At 44.8% G+C, this 14,274-nt stretch overlaps 1 protein-coding gene across 3 annotated transcripts in view; it reads right to left on the bottom strand.

Annotated features, from left to right (window-relative positions):
- The window catches only part of TANC1 (tetratricopeptide repeat, ankyrin repeat and coiled-coil containing 1), a 66,206-nt gene that overhangs the window by 20,270 nt on the left and 31,662 nt on the right, over window positions 1-14,274 (bottom strand). For all 3 annotated transcript variants that reach the window (XM_069861740.1, XM_069861741.1, XM_069861742.1), the window contains 7 exons: window positions 11,163-11,264; window positions 10,063-10,184; window positions 8,951-9,140; window positions 4,760-5,017; window positions 2,381-2,506; window positions 1,588-1,869; window positions 217-368 (listed from right to left, as the gene is read on the bottom strand). In XM_069861740.1, coding sequence (XP_069717841.1) covers window positions 217-368; window positions 1,588-1,869; window positions 2,381-2,506; window positions 4,760-5,017; window positions 8,951-9,140; window positions 10,063-10,184; window positions 11,163-11,264 — 1,232 coding nt within the window. The remainder of the gene's footprint in view (window positions 1-216; window positions 369-1,587; window positions 1,870-2,380; window positions 2,507-4,759; window positions 5,018-8,950; window positions 9,141-10,062; window positions 10,185-11,162; window positions 11,265-14,274) is intronic.

Here is a 14,274-nt window from a genome sequence, read left to right as displayed (position 1 = left end):
TTTAACGGAGCTCTTTTCCAGACCTCGCAGAACTCACGGCAGAAAGGCAGAAGGGGCAGGCAGCAGGTTTCACCAGCCAGGACCTGCGCACCTCTTTTGGAAATGCCCGAGGGTACCCTGTCCTCCCTGGCACACCCAGCGGCTGTGCAAAGCAGACCGCCTCCCCGGGGCAGGGCATTCTGACACACCAAAATCTGTTAATAAGTGCAACCTCACCTTTGACGCAAGACGCCTCACGGCATCACCTGCCTGGTTCTGGTACTCAGGAGTGGCAGGACCACTCGGAGTCTTCCCTGTGTTGGTGCCGCTTGCTGGAGGAGTGGATGGGGATATCTGGCTTAAAGGAATCTCCAGAAAGGAGTCACCACCTGTTTTGAAAAGGCAACAAATGTAAAAGAGATCAAATTGCTGAGAGCAGCTTTTTTTCCACAGAGGAACATCAGAGAATATCTTACTGCTAGGGTAAAAGTTAAAACTGAACAATAGCATTAAGAGAAGCCACAACGAGTCTGATAAATACAGGCACAACTTTCTCTTTTTAAACAAATCCCCTGACTGAGATCAAAACTAAAGAATGACTGAAAGCAAAACCATGCTGATATGAAGAGTTTCCTCATGAAAATGATACATGCAATGACTCAATGGAGCTGATAGCTCTTGTGTGACTGCACTCTGGGGAAATGCAAACCATTTATCATTACTAGTATCATTAGCATTAGCATTATTACTATTATTGTTGTTATTATTATTTGAAGTGTCAGCAGGGGAATTAGCAGTACTGACAACCCCAGCATGCTCCCAGTTAACCTGGGCATTGGGTTGGTCAGGTGTTAGAACCCTGTGGATCCCAGCAGAGGACAGATGGGTTTCTTCATAGTTTTATTCTTCCCTCTACCGAAATTCTAGGGAAAACGTGTGTTCCAAAAAGTGTGTGGCACACTGTGGGGAAGAAATATCACCTCTCTCCTTCCAAATTAAGGGGAGAACCAGACGCTACAGCCACACCATCACCAGCGTACAGGGCATGCGCTGCCTGGCAGAAGGAAGAGGTTCTACACATTGTCTCCATTTTACTGCAGAATCATGGAATAGTCAGAAGGGACCACAAAGCCCATCCAGGTCCACCCCTCCCTGCCACAGGCAGAGGCACCTCCCACTGGATCTGGTTGCTCCAAGCCCCATCCAAGCTGGCCTTGAACACCGCCAGAGATGGGGCAGCCACCACTGCTTGGAGCAGCCTGGGCCAGGGCCTCCCCACCCTCACACCAAAACATTTCTCCCTAAAATCTCATCTCAATCTCCCCTCTTTCAGCTGAAAACTGTTCCCCCTCCTCCTATCCCTGCAATCCCTGATCAGGAGCCCCTGCCCAGTTTCCTGGAGCCCCCTTTAAGTACGCTGAGCCCACTCTAGACTATGTGGAAGGTGTTCCTCAAGGGACACCACGTCAGCAGTATCCTTTCCTCTTGAGAGGAAACAAGTACTTGCTGAGGAGTTGCTGAGGCCTGACTGCCTTAAGACAGGGAAGCAAACCACGCTGTGACTCTATCAGCACAACCACCCCAAAGTTACTCAGACCCAGGACATACCTTTGGGGGACGAGTTGGGGCTGTTTGAAGCTATTTGCCTCATGCGACTCCCATGGCAGCTGAGTGCCACCAGCCGTGAAATGATGGCAGTCTTCCCAAACCCCACATTTCCAGTGATGATCACTCCCCTGGTCTCTGCTGAATCAGTACCCGTCAGTTTTTCTTCAGCCGCCTCAAACAGCCATTCCCTCCCAACAAACACTGAGTCTGTCGTTATGCTCGGCACTTCGAACAAAAGTGGCTTCAGCAAAATGTCTTGAGGCTTGTAGGGGACAAAACGAGCTGGGAAGAGGAGGCAGGGAAAACAGGTTATTAGAAAGAATTCAAGGTGCAATAAACCAGGGATGTTTTAGATCATTGCAATCCATGACCATTAACAGTGGTCACATCAGATTACTGAAAACAATCATGGAAACAATAGAGCCTCATCTTGAATCCAGCACAGTATTTCTTAAGCTGCAGTGCACTCACATCTGAACATCAACGATAAACTCTGGCAGTTGAGGAAACATTCAATGCAGTTCCTGAACATTGCTACAACAGAACTTCGCTTTAGAGCCCACATCACCCACCACGTGCTGCCCACACACACTCTGATAACATGGATTCCTTACTGAACGCCACACTGTCCATCTCTAAATCACATCAAGCAGGAAAAAGGGTGAGCAAGCATCCCATCCTCAGACATGCCCAGTGCCCTGTCAGGAGCACTCTTAGGGGACAGGGTGCTCCCAACAATCTGGACACATCCCTGCACCCTGTGCCAGGACAGAAGCAGAGTAAATGTGGATACCTTTACTCTCCTGTTGCACTCTGCCGCCAGCGGTGTTGTGCCAGGGTAAGCGAATTGAGGTGCGTAGTGGAGTACTTCTTTGTCCATCCAAATAACTCAGATCTTCCAGTTTGGTTGAACTTGTTGCTACATTAATAAAGGACTGAAGCTTATTTTGAAGTTATAATGAACATTATTATTTATTACAGTTCTTTCCTAAACCCAGTTTCTCTAGGCAATGGTACTGGTTGAACACACACAAAATGCTTTTCAATCCAGTTCACTAAAGATTTAGGTGGACTTCCCCCCCTTTCAGACAGCCCTCACGTCTGTCTTCAACCCCTTGTAGGGTGAAGAGCTCTCATGTTAACATGGTTTCCTTCCACCACACCACTGAGGTCAGGAACAGGTGTTGGGAACAGGTTCGGATGTCTGTTGCCAGTACACTAAATGTGAGGGAATACTCACCTCCTTTTATATCCAATGCTACAGAACCCTGCTGAACATTTTTTTCTTTCCTTCAATTTTTAAACCACAACAACAGCCACATAACGGAACTGAAAATCCAGCGACTGTATTTGCCAAGTGATACCAGGGATATGTACTTTTTCACCAGAAATAAACTAAATGAATATTTACATCAAACAAAGCAGTTTTCAAACTGATATCAAACACAAAATCCTCCACCTGTTGGAGGGACAGCACAGCAGGGCATAAGCAACTCCAGTTTCTGGAGCGCACTGACAACTTCCTGACACGGGCGACTGAAGCCAAGAAGGAAGGATGGTCTGCTGGACTCGATACAAACAAGGAAGAACACACCATGGATGTGGCAGCCATGACTGCAACGACCATGAGATGGTGGAGTTCAGGACCCTAACATGAGAGAGCAGAGTGAAAAGCAGCAGCATGACATCAGATTTCAGGAGCACAGAATTTAACCTCCTCAGAATTCTGCTTGGAAGAATCCCATGTCATAAGGCCTGGCGAGAAGGATCCAAGAGAGCTGGCTGACACTTCAGGATAACCTCCTGCAGGCTCCAGAAAGGGCCCTCCTGACAGGTAGGAAGCCAAGCCAATCTGGCAGGAGGCCTGCATGGATAAGCAAGCTGCACCGAACTGAACACAGAATCACTAGGTTAGAAAAGACCCACCGCATCATCTAGTCCAACCATTCCTATCAATCACTAAACCATGCCCCTCAACACCTCATCCATCCATCCTTTAAACACCTCCAGGGAAGGTAACTCAACCACCTCCCTGGGCAGCCTGTTCCAGTGCTGGGTGGGGCTTTGAGCACCTTGCTCCAGTGGAAGGAGACCCTGTCCACAGCAGGGGAAGGAACTAGGTGATCTTCAAAGGTCCCCTCCAATCCAAACCCTCCTGTGATTCTATGACACTGTAAGATGGTGACTGGTGTGGTGGACTAGGGGAGAGCTGTGGACTTTGCCTAGTCCGACTTCAGTAAGGCTTCTGATGCTGTGTCCTGTAAAATCACCATGGACAAGCTGGACAAGTATGGGTTATATACGTGCACTGTGAGCTGGACCCAAACCAGCTGAATGGATGGGCCAGAGGGCTGGAATCAGTGGGGGACAGTCCAGCTGAAGGCAACTCACTAGTGTGTACCCCAGAAGCCATCACTGGGTCCAAAACTTTTCATTAACGACCTACATGGTGGGACAGAGTGCAACCTCACCAGGTCTGCAGATACACAAAACTGGGAGGAATGGTTGATACACCAGACTATTGCACTGGCATTCCAATAAACCCGGACAGGCTGGAAAACCGGGCTGAGTGGAATCTGATGAAGCTAATTTGAAGTGGTATTGTCAGAACTTAAAGATTCTCATCAAAATCGCTAGAATGTTCTTTGCCAAAACTCTGCCACTGACAATTTCAGAAGTTGCTTTACTGGCAATATTTCCCCTCTACATCTGATCATCTGAACAAAATTCCATGCAACAATTTTTGTTTCATCTTTTATATTAAAATATCCCTTCTACTGACAATATTTTCTGGCTGTAAGGAAGTATAATATCCTCCCCTTTTCCCTTTGGGAATCACCAGCTGCCAAGCCCTATCCTCTCATCACTGACGTATTCTTCACTCTGCATTTAACCAGTTCCTTAGCTTTGAATGTTTAGGTTTTCAGCTTCTAAATTTTTGGATGGCTCAACTAGCAGGCAGAATTTCACACAGTTTTTTACAAAATATCTATGTCGCCTGTTCAGCAGGGCACCTTTAACCAGCTCAGGTAATGCTTAAGTATTTAGTTCAGAACCTGTGCTTTTATCTTGTTGTCCTATAAAAACACTTCCATAATAACTTCCCTTCAACAGCAAGGTTCACTGTCCTATCAGTGAGAACACATTTTTTTTTTTCACCTCAGGACTTTACCTGCAACGGAGTTTGGGCGAGGCATTACTAAAGAGCCGGAACCCTGAGCGTATGAAAGGGGCCCCTCTCCTGTCGGTGCTTCTTTTGGCAAGTTCTCGGCACAGCCAACAGCTTCCTCCTCTGCCACTGGGGAACAGTTATCTGTTCTTCGGTCGTGACTGATCCCTTGTTGTTTTCCAGCTCGGAGACTCCCGTCCTTGCTCCACTCCAAACTGGACGCACTACGGTCATCATTTTCTGATGAACTTGTTATGGTTGCTGGAAGAAAGGAAAAACCCCACCTGAACCACACATCAAAGGAAAAGGGAACACTCGTGTTAATACGTGCTGTCATTTCCACTGGCATTTGGGCCAGCAGATATTCAAGTATTCTTCACTGGGTATTTTGTTAAATGTAAAGAATATTATTTTTCTAAGGGAGTCAAACACACAGCTTCTCCAATTGCGAAAAACACCTGAGACAGGAGGTAAGAAACTGTTCTGAAGAATCCAGGTGCATCTGGATTCTGGATCTGTATAATTTGTGCTGAAGGGGGAAAAAACCCACCAAAATATTTATGACTTCATATGAAGAATCTACTACTTCACCAAAATGTGTCTCTACTTCTTTTAAAAATTAAAATGCTGCAACAGATGTTGCAAATTTTCAAACTATTCTGTAAAGATGGAGAAAAGAAAAGCTCTTTAAGAGGTAAAAATAGCATCTAGAGCAAGAAAAGAATTCAAATGCATATTTTTAATAATTCACTAACAAACATTTTACAAAAAGAACTCAAAATCCAGTTCTTTGAAATAACTGGCACAGTTTTTCTAGGTTTGGGAGGTTTTCCCCAGGCCTGCGCATGACCAAACATCCTATATGTTGTGAAGATTAAATGCCAGAATCCCACATTATTCAGAGCTCCAGTGCAGCTGAACCAGAGGGCTCAGCTACAGCAGGAAGGTGGCCAGCCTGCACTCACCTGCCTGGCAAAACAATTTGGACAGAAGATTGCCAGCCACAAAGATACACACTACTGAAGCACTCACTGCATTTCACTGTCAGAGAGAGTGTATGAGGCTAGATGTGTGTTTGATCAGACCCAGCAGAACACTGAAGTAACATTTCAGATTAGACTGACCATACCGACTTCGGTTTGTAAAGTACTGCAGTGCACTGCAATATAGAAGTAAATCAGAGGCTCAAATAAAGGCTTTTTTCTTTGGTTTATTGTTGATGTCATTATAAACCAATCAGGAAATGTGCACAAAAAGTTTCTGGATACCCTGCGCAACACTTTGTCAGGAAGATGTGCTTTTATTGCTATGGCAATTTCAGATGCCGCCCAGCAAGGCACACAGAATGCGACAGGCCCTCAGCCACAAGGCAGCTGAAAAGCACACAGGTGGTTTTGGATGCCACATTACAGAACAGCAGTTTCCACCATGGTGGTGACCCATGAAGGCTAAGCCAACACCAACTGCAGTATCCAGAGTACTCCAAGTGTTCCTGTTCAGCTGAGGGTTATCAGAATGCATCTTTAGTTCCTGGAGACTGTAGTTAATCGAGGCTGCGTGAAATAGCTGAAGGTGTGAAGAATTCATACTCATAAAGACCTACCTGAGCCATGTTTGATAAATCTATGCTCACGTGCTTGCACAAGAACACTACAAATATGTACTGCGTTTTGAATGTTTAGTGGTGAAATTACTCAGTTTCTTTTAAAACAGATTCAATACTTACAGTATACTTAAAACTCTCTCAAAATACCTGAATGAATATTTATCACAGAATCACTATGTTGGAAAAGACCCCCAGGATCATTGAGTCCAACCATGAAATATTTATGGAAGGTTAAGCCAACACTGCAGTTTGAAAACTTGAATGCAATAGAGGAGAACAAAAAACACAAAACAGGATGAAAAGGGGTTAGGATTTAAAAAACCCACAAGCCAACATCCTTTCAATAACAACAGCCTTGCGACCTGCAGGCCAAGAGCACCAGAGTAAAGCTACAGGTGCAGGGATTCTGCACTCAACCAACCACATCACCAAATAAAACGTTTCAGCATGTTAGACTGCTAACGGAAAGCAAATGCCCAGGCTGCTCCCTTGAACTCCAAGGTTCCTCTGCGCAGAAGTGGCACCAACTGTCCTCTTCTCACATCGACTGTGCTGCAGCCCCAACCTCCTGGGGTTATGAGGCACTCACACAACTTCGCATTCTTCTGCTCACAACAAACTTAAGATGGGATGTTTAAATCCAAGAGCTCATATTCTGAGCAATACCAATAAAAAAACATGCATCTCCGAGGCAGTAGAAGATGAGGCTTTTCAGGCACTCCATTAACCTGCACACAGCTCAGCCTGTACTGTTTTGTGACAAATTTATTTCATTTTCATGGTCATGCCAAAAAAAATCTGGCTCCTCCTGAAGTATGAAATATTTACATCTATAATTCCTCCTGGAGTGAACCTCACTGCTCCAGGTTTCCATACTGGAACAGTGGCAGTTACCCAGAAAAGCTCATGCTGTCCAGCAGCTCAGTCCTGCCTCCACTCAGCTCTTTGCTGAGGATTAAAACCTGACTCCATCGCTATTATGTCAAACTTAACAGAAGTAAAGAATTTGACTACAGCAGTAAAACATTAGAAAACTACAAGAAACCTAAACCAGAAGTAAAAAAGAGGGAAAGGGAGAAAAGACAGATTTCCCCTCAGTGTCTGCTTGCCCAGAAAACATAGTGGGAGTAGGAATCCAACACAAGCCCACTAAGTAGCCGGACAGAACACACTTTTCTCACAGCTCGATAAACTCTGCCAAAGGCATTAGAACACATAAACTTGCCAAACATAATTTCAAACACACTACTACTACTAACACGTTTCAATGCGCAAACACATTTGTATTTAAAAAACAAACCCAAAGCCATTTATCACCCTCATTCTTCTCTAGGGCTTTTCCTGCCACTCTCACACTCATAGGCTTCACAATTCCACCATCTTCTTTTTTTCCCTGTATAAAAATGGATTTATTTTCATGTTTCTCCTGTTTTTGAAACTCTGTCCTTTTCTTTAATTCAATAAGCAAGTTTTACCACTGGGTTTCAAAAATCTTTTCTTTAAAATATCAGTACTTACAAGGTTACAGAGTGGATGATGGGATTGTAACGCGAATTTCACTGGTTTAGATAAACAGGAGGTGAGTTCTGATCTCATTTAGAACATGGGCGTACTCATAGGACATTTCAAGGTTGCAAAGCATGGGCAGTAGGTTCATATCAGTATCTAAATTTGCCCACTTGAGAGAAGGGAAGCTTTTACTCATGAATAGGTTTTAAACAAGATTAAAGAACAGAGCCCCAGCCTTTCTAGAAGGAAAGGAGGAACCCACTCCACTCCAAAATCACCAGCTGGTATCTAAGAAATGCATCTACTGTGATGCTGAAGTGCACACACAAAGCCCACATGCATCCCTCTTGCAGGCTGCAGTGCCCACAGAAGAGCTCCGTAAGGCTGAATGTACATAATTAGCAGAGAAGTAATAACAAACACTGTTCACAACAAGAGGCACTGGAGTCTCTTCTAGTCACACCTTGGTGTATTTTACAGCAATGCACTCCCACTGCTCCCTCTCTGCAGTAACTGACTCCTCGCAGGAGACGCACACACAGCCTCAGCTCAGCCATCCGTGCAGTGCAGGATCACACAACTGCACCTGTCCCATGAGGCCCCACTTCAGCTTCATTTTCACAACAGTTCCTCAAAAGTTTGCACTGTTCTTAAACAGTGTGATTTAGGTTATTGTCATAAGAAGAAGCGTCAATTATTTTTTCCCTTAGTTGGAAACTAAACCAGCCTCAAGCTATGCTCTGCTTCACCACTATGAAATGCATTGTAGAGACACATAAAATGGAAAAGGAAAAAGGTAAAAGAAAATAAGAAATGGAGAAAAACAGAGGAAGTTAATGTTTTTAAAGGAAAACATGGAGAAATTAGAACTGCACCAGGAAAACCGAAGAAGAGAAACGCACACCTAACAACATCAATTGTTATAGCCACACAATTTCGATCTTTCAAGTACAGAAGATTGGAAACAGCGTTCGTGTACAGCATAAAATGGAACACAAAGACACAAAACAGCTACTCAGACTGGCACTATTGAGAGAGGGTTAATTTCTACCAACCGCATCCATAATGAAGGTGCTCACCTATGATTCCACTGTCCTTGCTCTCCAGGGTCGAGCTGGGGCTGCTGATGGTGCCACAGGGACTGCCTTTGCTGGCTGCTGCTTTGCCAAGGCAGCTGTTGAGCGTGGAGCAGGGACTGTCAGTGCTGGGTGATGTGGTGCTGCTCGTGAGGGTGGAACACGGGCTCACTCCTTGGCTGGCTACTGCACACTGCAACACAAAGAGAATGCACAGTTACTGCACAGAACACTACCATGCAAAAAATAAGAAACGTCGCATCTTTCAAGTGAAAACTTCCAGAAGTGGAAGCCTTATCTTCATTGGGAACTTCAGTGATGTATTTGCAGCTTTCTCTGAAGAAGGAAGGGAATCTCTCAGTTCAGGAAAGAGCTGCACTGAGGCAGATTCTTCTCTATGAAACATTTGACTGGGCATCCTCCCTGCCACCCTTGGTTAATTAACGCCCCTGGTTTTTAACTGCCTTCAGGTTAAAAACCCTAGAATTCAGTCTTATACATGGCTCCCTATCAATGACACCCAAACTGGTGTGCTAAGGTTTGAGGCCTGGGACCAAAAGTGGAAAGAGGCAGGGGAAGAAAGAGAGAATGGTGTTACTGTGCGGCTCTGGTCAGCAGATGAGTTTCTCGGGGACAGCAGCTACTTGCTGCTTCCCAGTTGTCTGCTCTCAAATGACAGAGCAACACAAATACCAAATGGAATTGCACTTCCCAGGAGAAAACACACACAGGCGCCCCAAAAACGAGCTTCTGTTTTAACAAACCTCTGACATTTTCCATTCTCATACATCAATGAGAACAGAAGGGAAAAAAACAGTTCTTCCTGAATACTCAAATGCAGCAGAAAGGACCCTGGCAGCAACTCACATTCACAGCAGATTGGATTTAACTTCCAGAGATGAGGAGGGGTCTGCACTTTCTGTTTTTTTAAGAATGCAAGATCAACTCACAATTTCCAAACACACACACAAGTTATAATTAATGTACAAATCTATTGCCTTATGACTATTAAAATGAATTGTATTTGAGTAAGTATCAACTAGCAAATGGAGGAAACAGCATTAGTCCTCTCAGAACGAGATGAAGATGAAATATATTATTTTCCATTATCCTACCATGGCTTCATTTTTCTCTTCTATATGAGCAGAAGTTGGGATCCCTTCTCCCAGTAAAAAACCCAATCTTGTCATCAATTCTTGTGCCGCAGGAGAACAGCTTGAGTCTTTATCAGGCTTGGCTTTGGGTTGGGGAGAAAAAAATTGGTGAAGATTAGAGTCTTATACTTGGAAACTGTTACAAGAGGCAGAAAAAGTACAAGCAAGTGTAAACACCAGTTCTTTTGTCAGCAACGTACCTAACAGAGAAGCTAATGCCATTTAAACTGCTTGTCTGTTAGAACTTAAAATGTTGGTGGGTCTAGGGTCCTCTGCAGAACTGCAGAAACCCAAGTGAGAAGACTTCAACCTGCCAGACGCACCAGCAATGGTTGGGCACAAGCAGTTCACTGCTGGGCTGAGGAGCAACGAGATTATCCTCCTAACAGCAGCACTAAACTCAGCGCTCTCGGAGCTCAGTGCCAATCTGAAATTCTGTTCTGGTAACTTTTTATAAAGTCTTCTGTAATGCTAAAAACATGAAAAGGGGAGTTTAATAATGCAGGTACTTTGTTACTTCATAGTTAACACCATAATCAACACCATTAGCTTCTGTTGTGCTTGCTATGCAGAGGATGTGACACCAGTGCTAAATGTCCCAGCTTCTCTGGTTTGATTTTATCAGCATAGTCCTCTAAAATGTCTTCTGGAGTTCAACAAACACAATAAGACCAGTTCAAAATGAGGACACCCTCAACTAAACCAGCAAAACGCATGTCTCCCTGCCTGAGAGTCCAACTGTGAGGAGGAGGATCACCATGAGATGGTCCTCTTGATAGTGGGGCAATAAGGACTATGTGCTCGCCTTTGGGAGATGTAGCAGCCAACAACGCTCAGACACCATTCTCTCTGCAAGACAAGCACAGCTCCGGGAACTGAGACAGTTTTAGGATCACATCAGTACAGTGGCAAGCACCTCCTCCTACCACAAGCATGTCAAATCTGCAAACCATTCTCCCAAATAAATAACTGGATTTCCTCATCACAACGGTTCCTTCGCACCACTCTGTCCAACACAAAGAGCAGTCCTGCCAAATGAGAATGGCTGGGCAGGTCCTTACCATTCAGATCAGGGTCTCCTTGCTCTGATCCCTTTCTCAGCGGTAGAGCTGCCTCACCCGGCACTCGAGGACTCTCCACGTACTTGGGCTTCCTGACTGGACCTGCAACGGGAAGGAGCGCAGTGTATCTCATTTTCCCAGATGACTGCAGCTCTCATACATACAGCGTCTCTCCTCTGCAGTGCAAAAACAGTAGAGGGATCATTTCTCACACACACAGCTGCTACCATAAAGACGGGTGCGCTGCTCTGCTTCCACTCCCATGAGAAAGAAACTCTTTGGGCTTCTAGGAATGTAGAGCCTGATGGAAAACAAAGCCGATCTGCTTGCTGTGACAAACCTGGAAAAGTTTCCTCTATGTACACGTGAAGTGAGCGACTTTTCCATGTTCAAACTCAGACAGCCTTCAATGGGCCTCCTCCGTTCAGAGCTTTTACTGTCTGTTATAACAGGAAGATAATTTTGTTATTGGCATCTTTGAAGCCAAGAGAAAAAGCCTACGGCAGGCAGCCTGCAGCGGCAACACATGAATCGAGGACCAAGCAGCTACGTGTGACACGTTCTCCACACACCAACATGTGCCCTGACCACATGGAGCGGTGAAGGCGAGTTCAAAAAACAAAAGAAAGCATTAGTGGCTACTCCTAGTTTCTCGTTTCATGAAGCAGCAGCATTCCTAGTTCATGTCCACACCAAGCTCAAACACAACACCCTCAGCATTTGGGAGAGCTGGGTGCTCACACACACCAGCACACTTTTCCAGTCACCCGCAGGATGACACTGCTGCACCTGGCGTGTTGGTATACTGCTCTTATTTTATTCATAATAGCAACAGAGTCTCCTCAGCAAGCACGCAGAACTCTGCATATTTCATGATCAATGGTTCTCGTGCTGCCCCACAGGACCCTGAGCTCACAGTTACATGGTCAAACTTCTTCTTTTAATCAAAAGAACCTCAAAGCTGAATGCGTCAAATTCAAATGGGAGCAGCTGAAATGCTGGAACTCGACTCAAACTCTGTATTCTAGCTACACCGCTACATGCCAGACTGCATTCTATATCCTGGGAGAGGAGAAAACACAACAACAAAATGGCAGTGATACTATATTCTGGCAACTCCTACAGGGAATGTTTTTTCACCTCTGACCAGTTAAGTATTGGACCGACCTGTTCTTTCAGATTCCCACCTAGAAGTGGGACAAGGAAGTATGGTGATAACCTGATTTCTTAGCTAAGGATACTGGGCAGGGAGTGTAAGTCATGTACAAGCGTATGTTGGCATCTCTGCCTAGAGACTAGGAGACAATTCCATTTTCAGCTGAAGGCAGCTTAGTGACCAACCAGCACCAGAGGGTGCTCTTCAACAAAAACAAGGGGCATTGGCTGCTGAGAGCAGCTAAAAATACATTCCTGTGAAACAAAATTGCATTCTTTAAGAAGACAATAGCCCAAATCTGTCATCTGCAAGCAGGACTATAATTAGATGTATCAAAGTTGAACAACACAAAGCAACTGTTCTAAAAGAACCAGAACAATTTGTGGCAGTCATGTAAAATAGATCAGACTGGAAACACCTTCAGGATGTATTGTTAACACTCACACTTCAAGCTGTGGTGGAGACCGGTTATTGAATTTTATTCCTCACAAACTAATGTGGCAGTTACTTATGGTACCTGCAAATGTGACACACAGCACTGCGGTAACAACGTAAATGCATGGCCAGTTTATTTTCATGCTCTAGAATAGGACACGAATCAATCCTTGGATCAAACTTGACCCATTTAAACACGAACTGTATCTGCACAATGAAAGTTCCTTTCCAAAAGCGTCAGACGGCTGAATCAGGTCTGATCAAAGGTTCATCTGGGACAGAATTTTATCACCAGCAAACAGCAGAGAAGAGTCTGAGTCAAGGAAAACAGACTTTCCTGGCACACTTTTCATTGCTTATCATCTCTTGAGTTAGAGGTGGTCACTTTCTATTTAAGAGGTCTAGATGGATTTTCCTTCCAAGAATTTATCCCAGCCTTCCATTAACAATCCGCACCCTTCACACGCTCGCCCAGCATGGCATGCAATAGTACTCATGCACCAACTGTTCCCATCCACTGCCTGTCTTCCAGGCAGAACAATACAGCCAAACCTGTTTAAAGGACTTCTCCTTCGGAGCCGTTCCACACCCGGAGCCATGCCTGCATCCTCTCCTGGCTGTTTCCCAACTCTGCTGTAGAGCTCTACAGCCAGCACCTTCCTGAGGCAGACCAACTGCATTTATACAAATCCATATGGGTACTTTTTTTGTACCCGTATCAGCCCAATCAAGTAGGCATTTTAACATCAGTAAATACAGATGCAGGGCGAGGTAAATGTAAGCTGGAGTAGAGAGAAGATTTGCTAGGGAAGTGGGAGCGGGTAGAGCGTGAAGCCCTCAAACAGATGTCTCCAAGAATGTTAGTACAAATAACTCTTAACTACAACTTTTAGTTTTTAATTTATAACTTGGAAACACACAGACAGGGAAATCTCACTGTTTTTAATTTACTAACCTATTTTTTTAACTAAAACTACTAAGACTCAGTAAAGAGTTATGAAAAACTTTCCATTAGAACCCAGGTAGCACTTAATGACTCTATCCTATAACCGCTACCACTGAGCATACAGACTGAATATTGCTTCAGCCTAGCAGGCACTAAACAGAATTGTATTTCAAGGACGTGAGTTATGCAAGGGCATCACCTTATCTATACACGACCATCAACATGCCCGAGTTGTACAAACAGAACCAGGGAGCAGAAACACAGGCAGAACAAATGATTACATGTCAAGAGACAACTTTTCCTCACATAGTTCCAAAGAAAGGGGCCTACACGAAAGCTGGGGAAGGACTTTTTACAAGGCTATGGAGTGATAGGACAAGAAGAATGTCTTTAAATTGGGAGGGGGAAGATTTAGATTAGACATTAGGAAGAAATTCTTCAAGGTGAGGGTTGGAAGGCCCTGGCCCAGGTTGCCCAGAGCAGGGCTGACTGCCCCATCCCTGCAGGGGTTCAAGGCCAGGTTGGATGGGGCCTGGAGCCCCTGATCCAGTGGGAGGTGTCCCTGCCCATGGCAG

This window comes from Phaenicophaeus curvirostris, chromosome 7 (assembly GCF_032191515.1).
Source record: "Phaenicophaeus curvirostris isolate KB17595 chromosome 7, BPBGC_Pcur_1.0, whole genome shotgun sequence".
NCBI classification, from domain to species: domain Eukaryota; kingdom Metazoa; phylum Chordata; class Aves; order Cuculiformes; family Cuculidae; genus Phaenicophaeus; species Phaenicophaeus curvirostris.
The sequence above is the reverse complement of the archived record's forward strand: the minus strand, read 5'-3'. Positions and strand labels throughout refer to the sequence as shown.